Genomic DNA, 26,527 nt, shown 5'->3' on the forward strand with positions numbered 1-26,527 from the left:
CACAGGCCTCAATGTACAAAAGCCTTTTTATAAATACCAAACACCTGGTATGTGTTGGGGAATTTTTTTTTTTTTTTTTTTGGTATAAATGTCTCCTAAAAAGAGTCTAAGAATAAATAAATGGGACTTCATCAAAATAAGAAGCTTCTGCGCGGCTAAAGAAAACATCAGCTAAATGAAAAGGGAGCCAACTGTATGGGAAAAAATATTTGCCAATGATACCTCATATAAGGGTTTGATCTCCAAAATATATAAAGAACTCACACGACTTCACTCCAGGGAGACAAACAATCCAATTAAAAAATGGGCAAGGGACCTGAATAGACACTTCTCCAAGGAGGACATAAACAGGGCCCAGAGACATACGAAAGGATGCTCATCATCACTAGCCATCAGAGAAATGCAAATTAAAACCACAATGAGATACCACTTCACACCAGTCAGAATGGTCATCATAAACAAATCAACAAACAAGTGCTGGCAAGGTTGTGGAGAAAAGGGAACACTAGTACACTGTTGGTGTGAACGAAGATTGTGCAGCCACTGCGGAAAACAGTTCGGAATTTCCTCGAAAAGCTAAAAATGGAACTACCTTTTGAGCCAGTGATTCCCCTTCTGGGATTATATCCTAAGAATCCCAAAACACCAATTCAAAAGAACCTATGAACTCCAATGTTTATAGCAGCACAATCTGCAATAGCCAAGTCCTGGAAGCAACCTAAGTGCCCATCAGTAAATGAGTGGATCAAAAAACTATAGTACATTTACACCATGGAATACTACATAATAGAAAGAAAGAAAGAGCTACTACCCTTCAGGACAGCATGGATGGAACTGGAGAGCATTATGCTAAGTGAAATAAGCCAGGGGGCGAAAGACGAATACCGTATGACCTCACCTATAAGTGGAACCTAATCGACAAAACAAACAAGCCAGAAAATATAACCAGAAACACTGAAAGAAAAAAAACCTGACAGTAACGGGGGTCGGTGGGGGGGTGTAACAGGGAAAAGAAGGGGAAGGGTCAAATCAAAGAGCATGTATAAAGGACCCATGGGCAAAGCCAAAGTGGGGAAGGACTGAAGGTGGGAGGTGGGAGTGGGTGGAGCAGGGTAAAACAGTGGCGGGAAAATGGAGACAAAGGTATCTGAATTTTTTTTAAAAAAAAAAGAGCCTATTATGCACCAACTAATATTTTAGGCGCTGGGTATATAGCAGTGAACATGACAGGAAAAAAAAGGGGGGAAAGCTGGAAAAGGGGGAAAAAAGACAATAAATTGATAGAGAAGGATAGATAGCAGATAATAAACCATACTGTGTCAATATTTTTTAAGTGAATGATTTGACAGAGAAAGACTGGGATACCAGTTTTGATTGGAGATTGGGAGACTAATCAGGGAAGGCCTCTGAGGCAGAAATGCTTAAATTGGAAGACTCAAGCCTTGTGAAAATACAGGGGAAAGACATTCCACCAGAAGGAGCAGCTAATGCAAAGGGTCTGAACTATTTAGTGGGCAAGAAATAGTCAGACAGACCCACATCATATAAGGGCTTTGTAGGACACACCTTTGTGAGCCAGTATAAGGAATTTGAGTTTTATTCTAGATGGGATGTAAGGCCACTGAAGGGTTTTAAGTAGAAGAGTGACATGATCTGACTTACGTTTAAAACTCTGTCAAAGTGTTAAAAAAAAAACTTGTAAGGATAATTGGGGAAATTTGAACATTCACTATTTGATGATGCTTAGAAATTATAATATTATTAATAAAATAATGCTATTATGGCTAAGCTTTTTAATGCCTCTGTCAAAATGTAATTCATATACCACACAATTCCCCCATTCAAAGTGTATAATTCAATGCTTTTTGGTATATTCACAGAGTTGTGCAACTATCATATTGTCATGATTTTCAAAGGAGACCTTATCTTTTATAAATATAAAATATGTATAGATAAAATAACATATTAGGAGAGTAATCATTATTGATAATTCCTAAAAGAGGGTGATGTGTACATCAATTAATTACACTATATTTTTTAAGCTTTGATAATTGCTATAATAATTTTTTTAAAACTATCATTGTGGCTGCTATGTAGAAAATGGCTTGTAAATGTGGGCAAGAGGAGAGCAAGGATATAGTCACAAAGCAATAGTAGTCTAGGTGAAAGAAACTGGTGGTCTGGCTGGAGAGTAAGTAGTAAAATGCAGACAGCAGTAAAAACAGGGAGCAGTTCATGACTTTAAGGTTTATTTTAAAGGCAGTTACAGAACTGCTCACCCTGGCTGGTGTGGCTCAGTGGATTGAGCCCTGGCCTGCGGACCAAAGGGTCAACGGGTTCAATTCCCAGTCAGGACCCCTGCTCGGATAGCGGGCCAAGTCCCCAGTAGGGGGCAGGCGAGAGGCAATCACACATAAATGTTTCTCTACCTCTCTTTCTCTCTCCCTTCTCCTCTCTCTAAAAATAAATAAAATCTTAAAAAAAAAAAACAAAACAAAAACTGCTGATGGGTAAAACTGGATCTGACCATATATTTTTTAGTGGGGAAAAAACTTTTTGTAATGTTAACTGAGAAATTGCTAGCACATAGGAAGATGTCTTATAAAAAGGCCTGCCAACTCTGTTATTTTCATTCTATCTACAGGGCATTTGAGAAATTATTCTTTCAGGCAGAGAGGAGGACAGTGTGATTTCTTTCATAGAATCCTGCCCTAATGCCAAAAATAAATTCTGAACTCCTGCCAATGAGCTGAATTCCCAGTACAGAGCCCTCATTTCTGCATTCAGTGTCAAAAGTGCCTGACACACAATAAGCATCCAATAAAATGCCTTTGAGCTGAATGAAATAGCCTCCCTACCTGGATGGGCACCATACCAGTCATTTCAAAATCGCACTACATCTCCTATCAACCACAACAAAATAAAGTAAGAAACAGGAATAATCCAACAGTTATATTGGGCATGACATATTTTCCCCTTAATGGGAAAATTAAGTAAAAATGTTAACACTCCTCAAATTAATTTACATACAATGCAATTTTAATTAAATGCCAAAGCATTTTTACTAAGAACCCATGAAACTGTTTTAAATGCCATCTGGGAGAAAAAACAGATAAAAATGTCCAAGAAAATTATTGAAGAGTAGTAAGGGGAAACCTTATCTGATATTAAAACATTACAAAAATAATCATTGAAAGTGCAATACTGGCACAAGATGAAACAATAAATGAATAGAAAACATAGAAAGAAAGTAAATTCTTCAAATGTATGAGGAAGGCATAACAAAACAACAGAAAGGAAAGACTGTGCAACAAAGGGTAAGTATAAAGGTAAGTAATTAGCAAATGTGCCACATCCTAACATACAGCTGTCATATCACTTTTCCTGCTCAAAACCCTCCAACCACAGCCATGGAGGTGGGCCTCTGGCTACCTTTTGGGGGTTACCTACCTCCCCTACCTGCCCTGCTCCAGGCACCCTGGCAGCTTTCTTCTTCTTCAAATACGCTGAGTGCTGTCCTACCCCACAACTTTCACACTTGCTGACCCTTTGCTCTCAGTCCTCTTCTGCCAGGTACCGTCGGGGCTCCCTCCCCTCCTCCACTCAGCTCTTCGCTCAGTCACGGCAGGGAGGCCTCCCCGAACCCCCTTTCCAAAACAGCAGCTCCTCCCCAAAACCATCACTCTTTATCCCATTGGTCCTATTTTATTTTTCTGCACCTTACTGCCTGGTATTACATGTGTATTTATGTTTTGTCTTTGTGATTACAGATAAACTAGGAATATTTATCAATCTCCACCTAGGCATAGCAGAGTTAGAATAAAAAAGAGGATCAACAAATTTGATTAAAAATTTAAAACATCTGTGTCTCTAAAAAAAAAAAAAAGACTAATTTAGTCATAGGAAAATAAAAAAAATAATTGTCCTTATCATTAAGTTTTGGAGTGAAGATTATATTATATCCATGTGAAATACTACTATCCAGGAGGCGAGCCATAAAGACTATGTTTCCAGGGACAATATGGGAAAAAAACTATTGATGCTTGATAAAAAGCAGGATTTTAATATGTCAACTCTATGTATAAGACATTAACTAAACTGAGTGTAGACACTTTCTAAGGTGTCTGCCAGACCACACCCTTCCACCATTCTCTGAGCAGTGATTTTCCACACTTCCCACAGAAAGCCTCGAGCAGCCATGCATGCGCCATGCGGCCCTGTCCCCACTGTCCCACCTGACTGCACCAGGGGCAGACACCTAACACAAGTAGGTACCATCAGATTCTCTCCCACCGCAATTTAAAATGAAGGTCAGGAGAGCCTGATCTACGGAGTCAGAGGGCAGTCATCTTCCATCATGCACACTGAAAACCAAATGCCGCTGACCTGCTCTAAGGCCAAAATGACAGACCATGTCAGAGTGAGAGAACACCACACACACCGTGAGTGGCACCTTCTGGGTTCCTAACAGCTTTCTGGCTCCTTAGGCCATCCCTTCTGATGCCTAACAGCATTTCCTGCCTTGGCATACCATGAGGTACTACTGTATTCTTATATTAATAATACGACCTTTCTTTTGCTTATACTCTTGAGTAGGTGTCTATTATTTCAAATTAAAAAAAAAAAATCTAACAAAGAACAGATTAGTGGTTGCCAGAGGTAGGGAGGGGGGAGGGGTCGGCAAAATGGGTAAAGGGGATCAAAACAATCTTCCAGTTATAAAATAAGTCAGTCCTGGTGAGGTGAGGTACAGCATGGTGACTACAGTTAGTAACGCCGCACACTTTGTATTTGAAAGTTGCTAAGAAAGTAAATCTTAAAAGTTCTTAATACAAGAAAAAAATTTGTAATGATATGTGGTGACAGATTAACTAGATTTATCGTGGTGATCATTTTGCAATACTTACAAATATCAATTCATTATGTTGTACAATCGAAACTAATCTAATGTCAATTATACCTCAATTTAAATAAAGAAGTGATAGGTTAATAAAAGAAGCTCTGGAAAGAATCCATTTTTTAAAAAACCCAGTCTACTAGATTTTAGAAAATTAACAGCTAAAAACTAAAGCTTAGGATGTTTGGGTCACAGATGATTACAATTTTTTGGTGCATTCATTTTTCTCACTTAAATCGTAAGTAAACATTACTTTTGCAATTTATAAATGCTCTAAAACAAGTATGAAAATAGATTAGAAGATTATAAAATATGCCAAAGTAACAAAGGTTGCATTTTAATAATTTGTGTTCTTTCTCTATTTTTAAAACTTTCTATAATGCTGATATTACTCCTATGATTTAAAAAATATATATATTGCCCTGACTGTGTGGCTCAATGGATTAGGCATCATCCCTCAAACCAAAAGGTCACCTGTTCAATTCCCAGTGCGGGCACATGCCTGGGTTATGGGCATGCAAGATGCAACAGACTAACGTTTCTCACACATTGATGCTTCTCTCCCTTCTTCTCCCTCCCTTTCCATCTCTGTAAAAAAAAATGAATAAATAAAATGCTTTAAAAAATAAAATAAAATACACACACACACACACACACACACACACTTTTTCAGAAGGTGCCATCTTGACTTTTATCAAGAGCTCTTTAACAGGAATGTTCAAGGATGTAGGTTACGAATGAAAACTACAGAGTAAAAAGTATATTTGAGCACCAATACCAAGTTTTTATGTTTAGAGGGTCTTTGCCACTATCATGATCCAAACCAGCATCATTTCTCACCCTGATTATTCCAATAACCTCTTAGTTACTAATCCTTTTCCTTCCTTGCCCTCCTAGAATTTATTCTCTTCACAACCACGAGACTGATCATTTTTATAACATAAGCCAGGTCATATCACAGCTCCATTTTAAACCCGCCCACACCTTCCCGTCTCACACAGAGTCAAAGCCAAAATCCTTACAATAACCCACAAAGCTTTTCATGATCCAGCTCCCATCGCTTCTCCAACCACTCTCCTTCTCTCTCACTCTGCTCTGGACACACTGGCCTCCTTGTTTTCCCTGGCACACACTGTCACCAGTTTCCCCTGCCTAGCACCACGCTTGTCTTCCACGCACGGGCATGGTGTGCTCCCTCCCTTCAAGTTTTAAATACCATTCTGCCAGAGAGCTTTTCCTGTCATCTTTTACAAAGCAGCAACGCTCTGCATACCCAACACACTCCTGATCTCCCTTCCCAGCCCATTTTACCCCATAGCACATATCACATCTCACATATTAAATATTTGCTTTTTATCAGTCCTTTCCTATTAGGATATAAGCTCCATGAAAGCAGGGACTTGCCTGTTTTTTGCTTTTTTTTCTTCACTGCTTTAGATCTAGATCCCCTCCTGGAACGGCATCTGGCACATAAGCACTCCATAAATATTTGCTGAATAAATGAATGTTTTACTACCTATAGGTTCATAATTAGCCTTTTTACCCAGCGGGGAAGGCCCCCACTGATTCTCTTTCCCTTTAAAGTTCTCTGCTCTGGGCTTTTTCATATAAACATAGAATCAGCTAGTCAAGTTCTGTGAAAACCCTTTGAGGATTCTGCCTGGAATTGCTTCAAGTTTGTAAATTAATTTGGGGAGAACAGTTAACCTTCTAATGCTGAGTTTTTCCCACCAACACCACCACGGTAGGTCTCTTCATTTTTCAGGTTTTCTTTTTTGCCCTTCAGTTGCATTTATAACTGTTTCCATTAAAATGAAGCATCTTTTATTAAATATGTTTCTACATTTTTTTGCTATTATCAAAGCATCACCTTTTTAAAAATTACATTTTCTCTCACAATTAAATCATCAAGCTCTTTTTCTATTGCTTAACTTCAAACATGCTTGAGTTTCTCTTAACCTAAAAAAAATAAAATTCTTCCTCTTGGCCAAGAAGCCATTGCTTCTGTTCTTAAATACATGAAGTATAAGAAAGTAGTGCTGCCCCCGCTTCTTCATTTCCTACTCAACCCTTTAACCCCCTAACTTCGCTTTTGCTCAACTACTCTGTGGAAACTGCTCTTTCAGATAAGACCATGGGGCCCTGAGTCACTGGATTCCACAGCCTTTTCTCAGTGTTTATCATTTTCGTTCTAAGCTGCACACAACAAGGAAAGCAGCCTACTCCTTTACACTGTATTTTATCTCTTCCTTTAGCTTCCATGGAACTGATATTTCCCTCATGTCTCCTCAGTGCTTCCCCTTTTCCATTCCCCAGTTTTTCTTCTTTTATTCCAGTAAGGACTTATATCTAAGAGATACAAGGAAAGCTTCTTTGAGGAAGAGAGTTTGAGCTAATTCAAAGTGAGAAGAGGGTTTACCAGTTGGACAAGCAGGAAAAGGGCATTTCTGGCAGAGAGGAGAGTACGTGTAGGGTTGGGGCACTAAGGTTAACCAGAGGGTCTCAAACAGTTGGCTGTTCAGCACTTGGAACATGGCTTGTTCAAGCTGAGATGCGCTGTTAAGTGTACAATACACACCAGATCTCAAAGAGACAGTACCAAGAAACAAATGTAAAATATAATAATTTTTTTCACTGGTTACATGTTGACATGGTATTTTAAATACACTGCTTTAAATAAAATACATTATTAAGATTCCGTTCATCTGTTTCTTTTTACTTTGTTAACACTGGCTACTAGAAAATTTTAAATTACATATGTGGACCCCATTATATATCTATTGGATAATGCCAGTCTAGAGGATAAGGGCATGTCAAGGAAAAGAGGAGAAGCAAATGATTCTATAATTTTCTTTGTCCTTCCACTCTCTTTGATGGCAATGAAGTTCAGGTCCTAATGACCTCTCATCTAAGAAATATGATCATCTTATTATCATGCATGCTACTACATGCATGATAATATTCTACATGCATGGCATACTCTCATGTATGAACAGTGACACTCTTGCAGATTCCATACTTGCAAATTCAGTTATTACTAAAATTTGTTGTAATCCCCCAATTAATACTCATGGCAATTTCTCAGTCATTCAAGCACATGTTCAGAGTAATGAAAAATTTGAGTCTTCTGATGCACGTGTTCCCAGCTGAGGTAGAAAAGGTGATCCCTGTCTTCTTATTTCAGTTCTCATACCGTAAACAAGAGTGCTCATAAAGGGCCATACAGTGCTACATTTTTCATATGGCTTTTTGTCAGAGATTTTGCTGTTGAAACTAGCTGGCAAGCATAGTACTGAAGTACTGCCCAGCGCTCCTAAGCACAAGAAGGCTGCGATGTGCCTTAGGGAGAATATAGATGCGTTCGGTAAACTCCGTTCAAGCATGCATTACAGAGCTGTGGGCAGTGAGCTCAGTGGTAATGAATCAATAATATAGATGAAATAAGGAGTTTTTAAATAGAAACACACATAAAACAGGGTTATACACTAACTGGAAGACAAAAATATTGTGACCAGGGGCTTGCAGGAACCTAACTCTATACTACCCTTGGAACAACTGTTCAGAATTCACTTATTCAGTGCAAAGACAACTTTATAGAACATAAGTACTGCAAATAATGAGACTCAACTGTACTTACCCTTCCCCTGGGGGTGGAAATCTATCTTAGTCTTCATTAGTACTTCCTATGAAATAGGCATTATTAAACATTTAAGTCTTAACTGGGAAGTAAGACTTCCCAGTCTTACTGTGAATGCCTTGATTTCAAAACGAAGTAGGAACCACATAGTTTAACAAAGGCAGGATACTAAAACAAAACCCTGAATTTTATATGGTATTAACTTCGTACAGCTTCAAAATGACCAGCAATGGCTTTAACCAACATGCTTACCATTTTGGTTCTTCAGATTAGGGTCTGCTCCACTTTTCAGAAGCTTTAAGGCACACTGCTTATGAGCCCGGTAGGCTGCACAATGCAAGGGTGTATTTCCTAACTGGTCCGAACAGTTAACATCAGGAGGATTGGGTCTGTTGAGCTAACAATTAAAGAAATGCAAGGCAGAATTATACACCCAAGAGAGACTTTCTCCCATAAAACACACAAAGGTATACTAGCGTTCGGGTGAACCCCCAAACCACAGAGCCTGACACAGAGCTGGCTCCTTGGTATCTGGACTGCCAGGGGCTTCTTGCTCACTAAACCACGCCAGTGCATGCCATTCCCCATGCTTGTCCTGAAGGCGCCATGAAATCTCAGCTCCCACGCTCCCCCGACAACAGACACCACACACTCTACCCGTGCCGCCCCACCCACGTTAAGACTTCACAAGTTGTTTGTTTCTGCTAGTCTTGCAATTTGCACTGTGACAACAAAATTATGAATCAGTCTACCAGAGGGTCACTGAGAAGAGTTAAAACCATAAATGTTATATGTGTAAATGTTGAAGTTCAACTAAATTTTTGTTCCCAGCTCACTTCTTTATATAGTCTCCATTTCACAAAGTTAAAAAATGTTTTAGGCTTTATGTTTGGAAACCAAAGAGGCCTTTCAAATGAGCTGAAATAACTTTAAAGCAAATGTCTATCCTTCAGTCTGGAGTTTGGAGCCAATTTAGAGTTTCATGTTTAATGAGACTATGCAGGAAATGGAAACTGGAAAGTAGGTCTCTTAACAAGAAAGAAAATGGGTAAAGCTTTCAGTCTGTTCTAATATGATATAAATATTCCAAAATATTGTCCCTTCTTTGCATGTTACTTTCCAGAAGCACAGCATACCTTTCAGAAACTGCACGTCCAGAGTAGAGAACCTTATTTCTTTATAGGATCCTATACATTATGCTCCGCTTTTACATTGTCCGTACAATTTAAAGTACTTGTCTTGAAAAATCAGATTCTTAATCCATCAGTAGGGGGTGTGGATATGCATCAGAAATTCAGAGGAAAACATCAACCTTTAAAATGTAGCCTGAGTAAACTATTACCATGCTAAGTGTTTTTAGATACTTAAAGACTTTTGTTCTATTATTATGATCTTGAGTAATTTGGTCCCACAATTTTACTAAATTATAAAAGTTAACATTAAGTAAAAAAGTTTCCTGGAGGGTTAAGAAATAACGTTGTTTTTCTTTTTTTACCAGAGCTATGAGTTCTGCTGTTTTGCCTTCTCTTGCTGCTGCTAAAAGTAATTCCTCAAGTTTTCTTTGTTGAGTCCTTTCTACAGCTGCAAAAGGAAAAAAATACATATATGTATTATTCTACTTCTAGTCAGGATTCTATTAGCAATTTCATTACAAAGATGTATAAAAACCAAAATGACCATGGTGAGAAAAGTAACAGTAATTTGAATTGTAATTCAAATGCAGTTAAACTTTATTAATATTCTCATTGCCTTACATTTCAAATTCAGATTTCAGCTTCTTTCAGGTTCAAATGAATGTTTTCAATTCAGAGATCTTTAAGTATATTACTCACTACAATACCTATCACAATTAATTATGAGTTATTTTTCTATGCTGAAATATTATTACATATCTGCCTTGGAAAGGTAGATAAGTGGGCAGAAGGGTCCATACCTTCCAGAACCTTAGAATGTTAAAAGTACTGGATTGGCAAAAGAGTCCATAGTGTTTTTTATTTTACAGAAAAAAACAATTTCTCATTTTCACCAATAACTTTATTGATTTGGATATTTAGATTGTGTCAGCTATCTCCTACAGAAATCCTTTTTTTGTTTGTTTTGCATTTCAGTTGCATTTTTTCCTTTCTTGAAATAATAAAGCATAATATGCCAAAAATGTTGCTGGTATGACAGCTGTCACAATACAATCTAACAAACTTGTTTCAAATGAAGCTAAAGATAACTAAGTGCTACTAGAGTTATCTTATGGAAAAAAACCAAAAGAACTTTTTGGCCAACCCAATAATAATAAGAAATAGCATTGGCAGGAAAATGTACAAACCATATAAATGCGTTTAGAGTTATCCTTCCACATAAGAATACAAAGTTATTTCTTTAACAAATACTATAGCACTTACTGAGGCACCAAGAAGTTACAGAACTTAACCACAGTCACACAGCCAAGAAGTAAAAGAGATAGGATTTGAACTTGGGCAGGCTGGTTCCTGAGTCTATGTTCTTTTCACTACCCTATGCTGCTTCCCAAATCATACTTGCATGGAATGAGAGCAATTGGCAATCTGATTTAAGAGCCTATAATATGTAATAAGGTCTCATTTCTGTTAGATTTGAATTGCTTTGACTTACAGAAAAGAAGCGATTTCATTGAAAGGCTTAGTAATCCCCCTTAAAATGTGTACAATGCTGCCCTGCTCAGTGGCTCAGCGGGTTGGGCATCATCCTGCAAACTGATTTCATTCCAAATCAGGACACATGCTTCGGTTGCAGGCCAGGTCCCCTGCTGGGGGCGTGGAAGAGGCAACCAATCGATGTTTTTCTCCCTCCCTTCCCTTCATTCTAAAAATAAACAAAATCTTTAAAAATAAATAAATAAAATGTGTACAATGTCTTGCGCAAATGTTGAAAGGAGGAACTATATATGGTTTCCCAGGTCTTCCTGAGAAATAATGAATTATTTATTAAGAGTTAGTAATTACTGAGTGCTGTTACATGAGATGCTGTGTATGCCATAGCATTTCAACTACAGGAAACACATCTCCTGAGTACAGAAGTAGCTGGGACTAGTCTAGCTTTACCTGAAGAAATTACCAACATTACTATAGACCATCATCTTCTATTCTCATGCTTTTATTTCCATGCCCAAACCACATCTCTCTACCTCAAGAAGAAGGCGGTCAAGTCTCTACACAGGCTCCCCAGGCCTTCTTTTGCTGGGATTCAAGCTCTTCAGTCTTTCCTCTCACTGGTTCTATGGCTACTGGACTGTGAGCTCTCTGAGAAGAGTCATGTCCCTATCTCTTTTGTACGCACCTCTACTACTGCGTGTATTTCCCTGACTGTCACTTACTCCCTTAGCCCCTCTTAGGTCAGGTACCAGTTCTTATTCTTCTGTGGATTCAAGGCATTTATGACAGGGTCTGGCATAATGCATATTTGTCCAATAAATATTTACTGAATAATCAAATAATGCTTCAAAATGTTGGTTCTAGACTTTAGGGAAGGGAGGTAAAAGGTACCCTCAGATGGTCTAAGCTCATCAATGAAGAAAAATAGAGATGCGGAGTTGAAAACCCTACATAGGTTTCTGTCCTGTCTTCCTGGACATTTCTTGTCCGGTGTTCATTCAGGACACTGCAGGAAGACCGCTGATCCAGCCAATAAAAAATAAATACTCCACTCTGGGGAGTAGGCTGCTCCTTCATATGAGTACTGATTACATGGGTGTGTTCCATTTGTGAAAACTGAGCCATACATTAAAGAGATATACCTTTATTTATACAATTTATACCTGAATGTTTTTAAAGCAAATACTCCACCCAAAAATCATTTGCTCTATAAATTTTAAATGTATCAGCTATAAGCTCTTTATCTTTCTTTCCAACTAGAATCCAGAGTTAGTAGGGATCACAGAAGTCATGGTCTAACTCTACCCTGATGAGACACTTACGTACATGCACAGCATGGGTTAAATAGTAGTGCACTTGCAATGCAGGTAAGAACGGGACAAGTGTTCTTAACTGACAAGAGCAAATCACCATTTGCTAACTGTATTGCAATAAATGATTCAGGCAAGAATTATCAATAAATGCTAAAATCAGTGATTATAAGTTTATTGGTACATGGTCTCAATTTTTCTTCCTACAGATTATTTATTACAAAAGGGGAAATATGCCTTTACAATGGACCACCCAGGGATCAAAGTTAACAGTACAGTAATGGAACAAAATGACATCATATACCACCTATGTGATGAACTTGTAAAGGCCACAACCTCATTTATATAATATTCCTGCCAAAAACGCATATCCTGAATTTAATTTTATGAAAAGAATAAAACCCAAATTGAGGGGCCTTCTACAAACAATTCTACAATTGCCTTCTTTTTCAAAAAAGTCAAGATCATAAAACACAAAGTCTAAGGAATTAATCCAAATAAAAGGAGACTAGAGCGATGCGAAAATTAAATGCAATGTGGGAACCTGGACTGGATCCTGGAAAAAACTCTACAAAGGACATTATTTGGACAACTGGCAAAATCTGAATATAAACTGTATATTATATAATGGCATTATATTAATGCTAAATTCCCTGAAATTGATCATTATATTGTAATTATATGAGAAAACATCATTTTCTTAAGAGATAAATACTGACATACCTAGGGCTAAAGTATCGCTGTGTTTGCAAATTTCTCCCATTTCAGGAAGAAAAATTAAAAATAAACAAACAACATTAAATAATATATAAAAGGATAAGCCAGATCTGGCAAAATGTTAACAATTGGTGAATCTAAATAAAGGATGTATGAGTGTTCATTGTACTATTCTTAAAACTTTTCCACAGGATGGAAATCTTTCAAAATAAAAAGAAAGCCAAGTTATATGTAGAAGAAGGTACTCCTCTCTTGTGTCTGTCAAGCAGTGTAACCTACCCCCTCCCAAATACCATATTTTGCTGTGTAAAATGCACACTTTTTTGCCCAAATTTTTGAGGGAAAAATAAGGATACACATTTTCTACGGGCAGTACTAATTCCATATCTATATAAGTTGTTTCAATTCTTTTATTTATGCTTATGCATTGAAAGTTTAACTCTAGAAAGCAATAACAATATTCTTATGCAAAATAACACCCTGGAATACAATAATTGGATTTATTTAACTTTTAAAATTGGATTAAAAATTAAAATGAAACAGAGTTTTTTCCCTGAAAGTTTGGGCCAAAAACATGGGTGCACATTATACATGGCAAAACACATACCTCCAATCATTAAAACTCATGAAGTCTTTCAAGGCAACCCAAGCCATTATTACAATACACTGGACCCAAAGACCAACTCCCTGGCAGTCCACCAACTGGGACATCAGCTGGCCCTGCTCTGCAACAAAGAAGACTATCCCTCCTACAAACAGCTCTTCAGGTACTTGAGTATGATTGTGTTGTTTCTACTGAAGTCTGTCTTTCTGGGGTGAAACATTTCTTGTCTCTATGGGCATTGCTCTACGATGTGGTTTCTGGTCTACCTATGACCTGGGTGGGCTGCAGAGGTGCTCCTGCAGTCTGACCCACTTAACACGCTACCCACAAATGATACTATATCTGGATAAGGTGATCTCATCAGCAGAATCACAGGATTAAGTTTCTATTTCTATTTTCCAGGCTAGAATCGTATTTGCTGATAAATCAAAGTGCCCGTAAGTCAACTAAGCCCCGGGGAGGTCTTAGAACATGTTGTACAACTGGCCACATTAAATGTCAACTTGTCAGGCTAAACGAACATTGCAGTTTGTCAGAAGAACCTCAGTTCTGGGTTCCCATCTTGTTACAATTAAAGGACAGAACAGGATCAAAGGCATTACCTCATCCTCCCAATTAGATCACAATTTATTAAAGGGCAGGGTTCACATCTAGTATGTTCCCTCTCCCCAAAATCACATAAAACAGAATCTTATAGAAGCTGTTATGTGTCAACTTGTCCATTGAAAATGAGACATTGTAAGCACAAGAACACATTAAGACATTGATCTAAAGATGCCTGACAAGCAGACTTTTTGCAACTAGAGAACAAGTGAGATTTTAGTTCTCAAGGCCAACTGGAAAGTAATAAAAAGCAAGATCTTGGTTTTTACATAGCTAAAAATACTAATAACTAAGAAATCAACACCTTTTAAAATACAATATTATCTTGCCCTTCTCTGAACTGCAAAGGAAAGAAACACTGGATGTGTGTGAAACCGCAACTCTAATTCCTAAAGTAGTAATTAAGAACTCTACTCTTCTCCACCATAGAAACACTACCAAAAAGTCATTAGAGCAAAGCCCTGGCCATCCAGAGGATAATCCTAACACATGAAGGCTTCCCAATGTAAGCATCAAAATATTTTTGTCTCAAACTGTTAAGAGAAATTCCTCTTATTTACTGCAGACTCCTGTCTTAAGTGCCATTTAATCTTTGAAATTCGTAACAATGAAGTTGATCCATCAAAAGGTTACTAGTAACTGGCTAATGGAAATGGCTATAGCATTCTTCCCCAGTATTACATGACTGCACAGAGCTACGCCTCTCCACTGCTTCTCTGTCCTGCACATCTGCGCTCCTCCACTATCATGCTTCTGCTGCCTACCAGCTATACTCCATGTCTCTAATTTTCTACTTTTAATTTTGTTGGAGATTTGATATACAGATTTTTAAAACTTGCCATGATGTCGTATCAAGTTAAGAGTTTGAAAGCTTTGAGGAAAACTTTCATATAGATAATTCTGTGTCTAAGCAACGACTCCCAAATTACATTATCTTTAGAGCAAAAGCTCGTGCCATCTGTTTCAGCATGTTAGAAGCATTTCTACTTATATTCTGAACCTTGACTATAAATAAAGTAAGTGCTATTTATGTTAAGATGCATACTACTTACCTTCTAGCATGTTTCTAATTTCTTTGTCATGAGTGACTTCTTTTGCTGTCTGTCCACTCCCATTAACAACAGTGGGATCAGCATTATATTCTAAAAGAAGCATTACCAACTCCTAAAAAAGAGAAATTATTTTTAGCTATTATTAAACCAAGGCTTCATTGTATTATAGCCCTTTTACACATTACTAATCACTACTGAGTTTCTACAATAGCTAAAATTACTAGGAATTTTTATAACATATGAGTTTTGTCTATACTAAGTGAATACTAAGTAACTGCAATAAATTGAATACTACAGTTCAACTAATTGTAATAATAAGTGATGATTGCTTAAACATTTGCCAATCCACAGTTAAAGACGATATCTAAATTCTATAATTCATTTTTAAGTAAATTATCTATTTTTATAAACAAATTGATTCATGGGATCAAACTAATGTATGTTAACAAAGATAGTATTTAAATTACAGCAGATACTACATTCGTTTAACGTTATTCTTCCAAAGCCTGTTCAAAAATATAATTTCCCCAACAGACCTAGATTTTTTAAAATTAATTTTGATGTTTATAAGAAATAGAACATTATTTTCTAAAGTAATATAGACTGATAGGACATACTATTATTTAAGCAGTAGCTTACAATAAAACAAATGATCTCCTAAAGTCACTATTACCGAAATAGTGGTTTACAATTAGGCAAATGATCTGCTAAAGTCAATATTAAATCATGGGGAAAAAGCAACATAACTCATTTACTCGAAGTGGCTAATTGTCCTAGAAATTTCAGATCTATTAGTAATACTATATACAGCAGATGAGTGTCACTGGTCCAGTTCAGTCATACAATTTAAGAAGAGAGCAGAAATGGAGCAGAATGCAGGCAATACGCAGGAGAATATTAAAGATCTGATGTTTAGTTTCACTAGGATGTGCAGCACCCTGGAAGGGGAGGGTGGTAACACATGCTCTTTAGTTCTACACTAAGGCAGGATGAAATACAGTGCTGTTCTAACTTCTGGGATGACAGCGCAATGACACTTATGAAGCAATATCCTATGTCACTACACGTTATATTTTCCCATGAGTTTCATTCTTCCTTTGGATTATAAAAGTTCCTATATTCTTTTTAAAAATTGTAGTAAAAACGTTTCAATACAACCTAAAACACACAGACAGAATGAAGAAAACAAAATACTCATTGTCTGTGTCATTTTATTATCACTATAAACATTTTGGTGTATTTCTTTCTAATCATTTTTTCTATGCGTAAGTTTGAGATTTTTTTAAAACAATTTCAGTTATATGATATAGTTGCTTATACTATACTCCTTCCACCTAATATATCATGTTTTCCAGGATATAATATAGGGTCTATAAACAGATGTTTCATGGCTCAATATTATTCTATAAAATATATTACCACATTTTATAAATAAAGAAATGGTTAACAGGTCTCATATTTTAATAAAGTGTATCCTTAAAGTGTATCTTAGCATTTCCTATCATTTTAAAGGTAACATTTTGGGAGAAGTGTTTTAATACTTTATGTAAAGAGTTCATATTAATAAAGAAAGTAGAACCCACTGAATGATAGAGAAGACTTACAAATCATATTTCTGATTAAGAAAAGTATATCCAGTATATACTTAAAAAGTTTATAACTTAACAATAAAAATAAGAATATTCCAATTTAAAAATGGGCAAAGATAAAGATGAACTAATCAGAAAATAAAATTAAGGAAAATAACTCCATTTACAAAAACACCAAAAAAGAATAAAATGCTTAGGAATAAACCTAACCATGGAGGCAAAGTTTTAGTACACTAAAATTACAAACATAGCTAAAAAAATTTAATGAAGACATAAATAAATGGGAAGACATAAATAAATGGGAATACATCTAGTGTTCATACATGGGAAGGCTTAATGTTAATATGTGAACAATCCCTATCAAATACCAATGACTTTCTCCCACCCCCACCAGAAATAGACAATCTCATCCTAAAATTCATATGTAATCTCAAGGGATCTGCATTGAAAACATGGAATGAAGCTGGAGAGCTCAACTTCCTGATTTCAAAACTTACTTCAAAGCTACAGTAATCAAAACAGTGTGATAACAGCATAAAACAGGCAAGCACACCAAAGGAATAAAATGGAGAGGCCAGAAATGAACTCTCACATAAATGATCAAATGCTTTTTTAACAAGGCTGCCAAGACCATTTGAAAAAGAAAGGACTGGTGCCAGAAAAACTCGATATCCAAATGCAAAAAAATAAAAAATAATTAGGCTAAACCCATACCTTACACCATATTTAAAAAAAAAAAAAAAAAGAAAAACGGATAAAAGACCTAAATGTAAGACTTAAGACAACAAAAATCTTAGAACAAAACATAGGAAGAAAGCTTCATGACATTAAATTTAGCAGTATTTCTTAGGACACCAAAGACAGAGGCCAAAAAAACAAAACAAAACACTGGATTACATCAAAATTAAAAACTTTGTACATTTAAAGGGCACTATGAAGAGAGTGAAAAGACAATCTTGAGTATGGGGAAAATATTTGCAAAGTATGTGTCTGATAAGGAGTTAATAGCCAAAATATGGAAAAACTCATACAACTAAGTAGCAGAAAACAATCCAATTTTTCAAAATGGGCAAAGGACCTAATAGACATTTTTCCAAAGAAGATATTCAAATGGCCAATGGGTATATGAAAATGTAGTCAACATCACTAATCATCAGAGAAATGCAAATCAAAACCACAATGAGATATCTATCACATCAGGCCTGTACAATGTCTCTCTCTTGCTCTCTCTCTCTCTCTCTCTCTCTCTCACACACACACACACACACACACACACAGACACGCACCCCACCCACCCACCCATAATAAATGCTGATGAGAATGTGGAAAAAAGAGAACCCTTGTGCACTGTTGGTGGGATTGTAAATTGATATAGAGGCTCTATGCAAAACAATATGGAATATTTGCAAAAAATTAAAAATACAATATAACTACTACATGAACCAGCAATTCCATTTCTGGGTATATATCCAAAGGAAACAAAAACACTGAAAGACATCCGCACTCCCCCATGTTCACTGCTGCATTATTCTCAACAGCCAAGGCATGGAAACAACTTTAGTGTTTATCAATGGACAAACAGATAAAGAAAACGTGATACACACACACATACACACAAGCATGTGTGTGCGTGCATGCACTCATGCCTACTACTCGGCCATAAAAAATATAAGGAAATTCTGCCATTTGCAAGAACATGGATAGACCTTCAGGGCATTATGCTAAGTGAAATAAGACAGACAGAAATACTCTATGATTTCACTTATATATGGAATCTAGAACAAACAAGCAAACGGAAAACCCAAAAGCACAGAATAAGAGACCAGATTTCTGGTTACCAAAGGCCGGGAAAATTAGATGAAGCTGGTCAAAAGGTACAAACCTCCAGTTATAAATAAGTATTAGGGATGTAATATACAACATGATGACTGTAATTAACACTGCTGTTAAGATAAATTTGAAAATTGCTAAGAATAAACCTTAAAGGTTCTCATCAAAAAGAAAAACCTTTTGCCCTGTCCAGTGTGGCTCATTTGGTTGGAGCATCAACCCATAACCAAAGGTTGTAGGTTTGATTCCCACTCAGGGCACATGCCTATGTCGTGTGGTTTGAGGAGCATAAGATCACCGGTCTGGGCATGTATGGGAGGCAAACAATCAATGCTTCTCTCTCACATCAATGTTTCCCTCTCGCCTTGCCCTGCCTCTCTCCCTAAAAGCAATGAAAGAATGTCCGCAGGTGAGGATAAAAGAAAAGAAGAAAAACTTTTCTTTTTCTTTTGTTAGTATCTATACGAGATGGATCTATATGATGGATTATTGCGGCAATCATTTCACAATATGCGTAAGTCAAGTTACTATGCTGAACACCTGAAACTGATATAGCATTGTTTATCAATTATATCTCAATAAAACTGAAAGAAAGAAAAAGATCACACCTGCCAAATAAGCAGATAAAATTGTAAACAAATTGTATAGGCTGGGAGTTGGCTGACGTGACAATATAGACCCTCTGAGAGCCACAGATACCCAAATCACTTGCAGGCTCTTCTCCAAGGACCTCCCCCTGGAGCTAACACAATGAACTGGGGTTAGAGCAGGTGACCACAGAAAGTCCTCTGCTGAGGGGAATGGACTTAAGCCTTTCTGCACTACACAGTGACATCATTGTAGGAAGAGCAGCAAACCCTTCCAGCCATAGGGCATAGTGAAGATTCTCTCAGGTAAGCAGAGGGACTGGAAACAAACAGGGGTTCATACCATTCAAGGTCTCCTGCTATTATGAGAAGAGAAGACCACTGACCAAGAACCACCTCATGGACCCCTGTCCCTTACACAGGCACACAAGGCCTGTCCTAGATGAAGGCTGGACCAGGGCAACAGAGAATTCCCCTTGACCTCTAGTTCCACCCCAAGACCAGCCAGTACTGAAAACAAGTAATATCAGAGTATTAAGGGGGAGAAGCAAAAGCATGGAGAGCAACTCTGAAGCACAAGGCACATAAGGAAGGAGGAGCACCAAATAAAACCCTCCAGCAAATCAGCCTGCACCTCATGCAGAAGCAATACTGAATCTGGAAAGAAGGAATTTAAAGCCCATGTTGCACTGAAGGTACCAAAGCAACAACAAAACCCGAGCTCAGTTCTGCTCCAGACTGGACTGATTCAACCTCCCCCACTAAGAGGTATGTCCGTTTCCAGGCCCTAATACTGTACATCCCTGTGTCTACTGTCTTGCAGTGTTTAACAAAAGATTACCAGACACACAGAAAGCAGGAAAAACAATCCACTGTCAACAAATTGATCTACAGAATGAAATATAAATGACCCAGATGTTGAAATAATCAGAGAATTTAAAATAGCTATGATTATTATGTTAAAAAGGTCTAGCGGAAAAGGTGGACAACATACGTGATGAGATGTAGAAGAGGAAACTGTAAGAAAGAGTCAAAGGAGAAGGATACAAATAAAAATCATAGTAACTGAGATAAAAAATGCCTTCAATGGACTCATAAGTAGACATCAAAGTACTGCAGAGGAAAGAAACAGTGAACTTGAAGACAGGTCAATAAAAATTAGCCAAACACTAAAGGAAAAAAGGGAGAGGGGATGAAAAGAGGAGTGGGAAATAAAGAAGAAACAGAACTGAGCACCACTGGCTGTGGGACAATATAATAAGTCACTGATGAATTTATATGAAGCAGTAATTTCTCAACCTAATTTTAAAAAAAAGATGATGAAAGCAATATCGGTTACCATTTGCCCATGAAACTTGCCCCTAGGAATGCCGTGTTCTGCTCACCACTTCCGTAACTCTCTCTAGGTCAGTGCCTGCTGCTCATTAAATGCATCCACCTGGTTTCTAATGTTTACGTGCCACTTCCAGGCCATCAGTGTTTCAGAGCCCTCTCACATGTCCCCACATTGCTATAGGTCTGCAATGGCATTTCCCTATTGGCAACACTAGACCTCAGGGGACAATCATTAACAAGTTCCTTGGTGATGCTGGTGCCTTTTTCACCAGCCATTTCTTCCTGCTTTGGTAAACAATGTAACCTTTAGGCCCTCTGTGGCACAAAGTTATCTGGTATGATCTTACATAATAGCTGCACATCCAATCTAACACACCTGCTTTTTAAAACCTTCTCCTACCATCTGCAATGGCATTTCTGGCATTTTGACATCTACAATGGGGGCCATCGCTTTGTCCATGCTGCTAGAAACCATCCAAGTACAACTCAACTGGTACCATCAAAAGAAATCAATGATGAGTGGTCAGAAGCTGAAGAAAGTCACCCCACTAAAAGTTATGATACCATGTCCAGTTTCTGGACCTGAGTCAATTTTGGACTTAGAATTATTTACTGAAGGAGAAGCCAGATCCTGGAAAGAAAGATTCTGCAACAGCAAAGCAAGTGCACACAGTCCTGAATATCCCAGACCATTCCCAAAGGGACCAGTGACCATCTACTCAAGTAACCCGTACTGGGGAAAGGGGGCTACCCAAACATTTCACCAATTGTTAGGTATAAGGTCTGAGTTGATATTGATGCCAAGAGCCCCTGTGTTATCTTGCCCCTCTGTTAAAAAGGGGGCATGCAGTGGGGAGAAATAATGAACAAAACCTTGGCCCAGGTCTGGCTCATGGCGCACACACTGGGTCCACAGACATATTTAGTGGTCATTCCCCCAGTCCCTGAATGTGTAACTGGAATAGACATATGTAATTGTTGGCAAACTCTTATGCTGCTTTCTTGGTCTGTAATATTAGAGCCAAATAGAAGGCTCTAAAACTGCTCTCCCGACTCCCTTGTTAAAATAAATGAAAATTTATTGCCATGGGGAGGAATGGCAGAAATTAATGCCACCTTTCAAAAGCTAAGGATGCAGGGGTTACGGTTCCTGTCATATTTCCATTTAATTTACCAGTCTGACTCTGCAAAAACCAAATGAAATGTAGAGGATGACAGTAGATTTCCACAAACTCTACCAAATAGCCCCAATTATAGTCATTCTGCTAAATGTGGCATCTTTGCTAGAGTAGGATAATACTACCTAAGTATACATGGCACACAGTAACCGATCTGGCAGATATACTTCTTTTCTACCCCTCTTAGGGAAAAAAAAAAAAAAGATCAATGGTAGTTTGCACTCATATAAACAATGGTACACATCTACAGTTTTGCCTCAGAGCCATTTGGACAGCCTGCAGAACATGACATTGGTCCATTCTATCATTGACATCACGTTAATAGAACCAAAAGAGCTAGAAAGTTGAAAGCCTTGGTAAGACACACTATGGTCCAGAGGGTGGGAGATAAATACTACAAAAAAATTCAGAGGCTTTGCCACGTCAGTAAACTTTTAGGGATTCAGTAGTCTGAGTAATGCTAGGATACTGCCTCCAAAGTAAAGAACAAATTATTCCATCATGCACTTCCCAAAATAGAGAGGGGAGCACAACGCTTGGCTGGCTTCTTCAGGTTCTGGGGCAGCATATTCCACAGCTCAGGATAATACTCTGATCCATTTGGCAGGAGATGAAAAAGACTGCCTGAACACTGGGCTCATGTGTCAAAGGACCAGCAGGTAAGAAAAGTCACCATTTCAGCAGAGGAACTGAATTTGAACATCAGAAGAAAGTGGGACTAATCACAATGGATGTGGAGCAATATGTTTGGCATACAGATTATCATACACTTAGGTGTCTCTTGATATCCCTTCGTCCTATTTTGACAGTAAGTGGACAAGTGTAGCAAGCCCAGGCTAAGAAGGGCATGGTAACCAAGGGCTCAGACCTCCAGGGATGGAGGCCTGAGTCATAACACCAGGTAAGCCACGAAGACCAGATGTGCTAGCCCAGGGGAGGAAGAATCTAGAATGCATAGTAGAAGGGAAAGGATGACTCAGATGTGAGCCCCTTGATCAAGATCAACTATGGGGACAGGGGCTATCGTCTGGCCCACCAATCTTCCTCTGCTAAGTCTCTCCCAGGGAAGAGGCCCACAGAACCTGAAGGAGCTGCTCTCAGGAATGTATGAAGGTGAAGCTGAATGGAATAAATGGTGGCTTGTAGTCAAAGCTGTGATACACCACCCAGGTCCCCCTTGAAGAATAAAGGGCTTACTATTCCAAATGCTGGGAGTGCCTGGGAAGCAGCCTTTCGTTGTCAGCAACTTCAGATAATGTCAGCTGAAAAAAAGCTGTCTCATGCAGTCACACCCCCTAATGCGCAGCCTGTATCCACTGGCAGACTGTCAAGCCCGCTCACCCCAATCAGGACAGCTTTAAAGGGTCTTCTCTTGTGGAGGGACGCCTTGAGGACACATCACAGCTTGACTCCAGCCTCTGCCCACTCCAGCTTCCTCCTCTCTCTTCCACACCTCCCAGGTGTGACCTCATAGCACTCTGATACACCTATTGCACACTAGTCTCCATCTCAGGACACTGGAAAGCCCAACCAACAAGAAAGACTTTTTATACCTATATTTCAGGGTTGTCATTTTCCATTAAATGAAATGTGACAAGTTTTTAGATAGTACCTGACATATAATAAATATTTAATTACATAAGCATAGGATATGGTATCCTAAGTCAAGATGGCCAAGGAGAGAATGGAAGTCACACTGACCTCTTCCCAGGACCAATCTGGAATTACAATTAAATTGTGGAGAAATCATCTGGAACAAACAACTGAAGAATAGAGAGAGAGGAGCCTTATAACCACAGACAAACAGAAAAATCAGCTTTAGCACAACCTGATTGGTAAGGAGTGCTGTAGAGACTCAAGAAGGTGGGTGAGGCATCCACAGGCAGCAGCACCAGAAGGCTATTGAAACGGCCAGGTGGATCCCCGAGAAGAGCTGGGTTTAAATCTTAAGCGGGGATCCCCAGCCTACAGCACCAGAGTCCAATAGGCACACAGATAACGACCAACTGCAAAAAACAGCAGGGTTGCTCTCTGCCAGAAACAGACAGCTGGAGACGCAAAGAGTTTTTTAAAGGGCCAAAACATAGAGGGAGAGAAGATGGTGGAGGAGTGAATGGGAGTCACGCTGACCTCCTCCCAAGACCAAACTGGAATTGTGACTAAATAGTGGAGTAATCACCTGGAAAACAATGGAACGATAGTGGGAGAGGAGCCCTGGAGCCATGGACAGTGGATTCGACTCTCACACATCCCTACGGGTGAGAAGTGCGGTGGAGGCTCGAGAGGGTGGGCTGGGTGCCCACGGGCACTGGCACCAGAGGGACATTGAAACCGGCCAGTTAGCTTCCCCCGAGAAGAATGGGGTCTGAATCATAAACAGGGACCCCTAAACTACAGCAGCTAAAACCAAGAAAATACAGACAAAACGCAACCCCGAAAAGCTTAGGGGCGCTCTCTGCCAGAGACAGGCGGCTGGGGATGCAAAGAGACATATAAAGGACCAACGCAAAAATTGCAGTGGCAGCCACCCTCCTTGATCTCTTGGCAGAGGCGGCAGCAGGGTGGGCTGGTGCCTGGGAAAAGACTGGTGAGGAAAACTTTGTGAAGAGAACTGACACAGCAGCCAGTGCAGCCCGGGTGATAACGCACCTCCCACTCTGCAGCTACCATCTCGCTCGGGCATAAGGGAATCAATTAACCTGCCTTTTGTGCGCTCCGCACACAGCTTGTATGGTGTGAGCTGTGGGGCTGAGTGCAGACTGGCTGGGAGAGCCTTGAGGAGAGACTGGAGACGGAGGCGTTGGGGAAAGAACGGGAGGAGGAACCAGGGAGCCCCGACTCCCTCCCCGTTCCATAGTCCCCATTGTGGGCTGGAAAGGTGCGCCCCCAAAGAGGCAGAAGAGGGGCGCGCAGGAACCAGACTGCCTCCGATTGAAACGCAGTCCGCACAGGGGTGGACCCTTGGCCAAAGGGGTCACAGAACTGCCCAGAGACCCCTGAAGAGAGACTAGAAACGGAGGCGTTGGGGAAAGAACAGGAGGAGGAACCGGGGAGTCCCGACTCCTTCTCCTTGCCATAGCCTCCATTGCGCAGGAAGAGGCCACACCCCCAAAGAGCCAAAAGCTGAAAAGCACACATAGACACCCCAAAAACACCCAGTGCAGGTGCGCACACTTGCGCCGAGTGACCAGCGAGGGTTGGCGAGCGTGTGTGTGACCCACGCGGGCTGGTGAACGCTTGCACCGGCCGGCAAGGCCTCCCACAGATTGGCACCCATACGGCCTGCGAGGGAGTGCACAGAGCGGCAAGGGCAGGCATAAATTGACCCGCCCGCCCAGGATTGCAGAGCAGCCCACAAAATTAGTAGAGCTGCCCAGAATCCCTGGAGGAGAGACTGGAGACAGAATAAACCGGAGAGTCCTGGAGCTGACTTCCTCCCATTTCCATAGTCCCCATTTGACGAGGGCAAGCAAAGCACCCAAAGAGCCAAAAGCGGGGAAAACACACAATAGAAGTCCCTAAACTGACCAGTGCAGGGGAGCTCGCCAGCCAGGGGGCCAGATGAGTACTCGAGGTCGCGAATAAGCCCCCTGGTCTGGGGCAAGCACATGCGAGCCCAGGCAGGCGGGGAATCCTGCCGCGCCGGGAGTGCCCTCAAGGAGCCGGCGTGAGAGTGTAGAGAGATCCCAAAAAATAGCCCAGCCTTGAGCAAAGGGGTCACAGAGCTGCCCCAAACAGGAGTCAGACAGTAGACCCCTGGAAGGCTCAAACAAACAACCCAAGGTCCTATAGAGTCAACAAGTGACATCATCAGAGGCAGGCCCAGAAAGAAAAGTAAAGGACAAAAATACTTAACAGACTCTCACAAAAATGGGAAGAAAAAGAAGTTCCCCCCAAATGAGTGGAAAAGGGGACTCCCCACAGAGAGAGCTAAATGAAATAGAGGCAAGGGAACTATCAGGTACTGAATTCAAAACAATGGTTCTAAGGAAGCTCAATGAGCTCAGCCAGCTCAAAGAGAACTATGAGAAACTGCAGAGAAACTATCAGGATCTTACAGCTAACTATATCAGCCTGGAAAAGGACATAGAAACTATCAAGAAGACACAAGAGGATATGAAGAATACCATTTCTGAATTGAAGAACACAGTAGAAGGAATCCAAAGCAGGCTGGATGAAGCCGAGGATCGAATCAGTGAGATGGAGGACAAGGTAGAAAGAAGCTCCCAGAAAGAACAAGAAATGGAAAAACGACTCAAAAAGAATGAAGAGGCATTTAGGGAAATGCAGGACAACCTGAAATGCAATAATATATCCGTATAATAGGGATACCAGAAGGAGAAGAAGAGGAGCAAGGGATAGAGAACCTCCTCAAAAAAGTAATGATGGAAAATTTCCCTAATTTGAGGAGAGAAAGGCTCTCATGGATCCAGGAGGCACAGAGGACCCCACTCAAGAGGGACTCAAGGAGGTCCACTCCAAGACACATCATTAAAATGGCAAATGTCAAAGACAAAGAGAGAATCCTCAAGGCAGCAAGGGAGGAGAAAGTAACATACAAGAG

General features: G+C 39.5%; 1 protein-coding gene across 2 annotated transcripts in view; it reads right to left on the reverse strand.

Moving 5' to 3' along the window:
* OSBPL1A (oxysterol binding protein like 1A) overlaps window positions 1-26,527 on the reverse strand; it is a 216,890-nt gene that overhangs the window by 141,996 nt on the left and 48,367 nt on the right. For both annotated transcript variants that reach the window (XM_054583461.1, XM_054583460.1), the window contains exons 5-7: window positions 15,445-15,556; window positions 10,030-10,115; window positions 8,787-8,931 (exon numbers count right to left, since the gene is read on the reverse strand). In XM_054583461.1, coding sequence (XP_054439436.1) covers window positions 8,787-8,931; window positions 10,030-10,115; window positions 15,445-15,556 — 343 coding nt within the window. The remainder of the gene's footprint in view (window positions 1-8,786; window positions 8,932-10,029; window positions 10,116-15,444; window positions 15,557-26,527) is intronic.

Source organism: Pteronotus mesoamericanus, unplaced genomic scaffold (assembly GCF_021234165.1).
Source record: "Pteronotus mesoamericanus isolate MK-2021 breed Mesoamerican mustached bat unplaced genomic scaffold, CSHL_Meso_final contig_74, whole genome shotgun sequence".
NCBI lineage: Eukaryota > Metazoa > Chordata > Mammalia > Chiroptera > Mormoopidae > Pteronotus > Pteronotus mesoamericanus.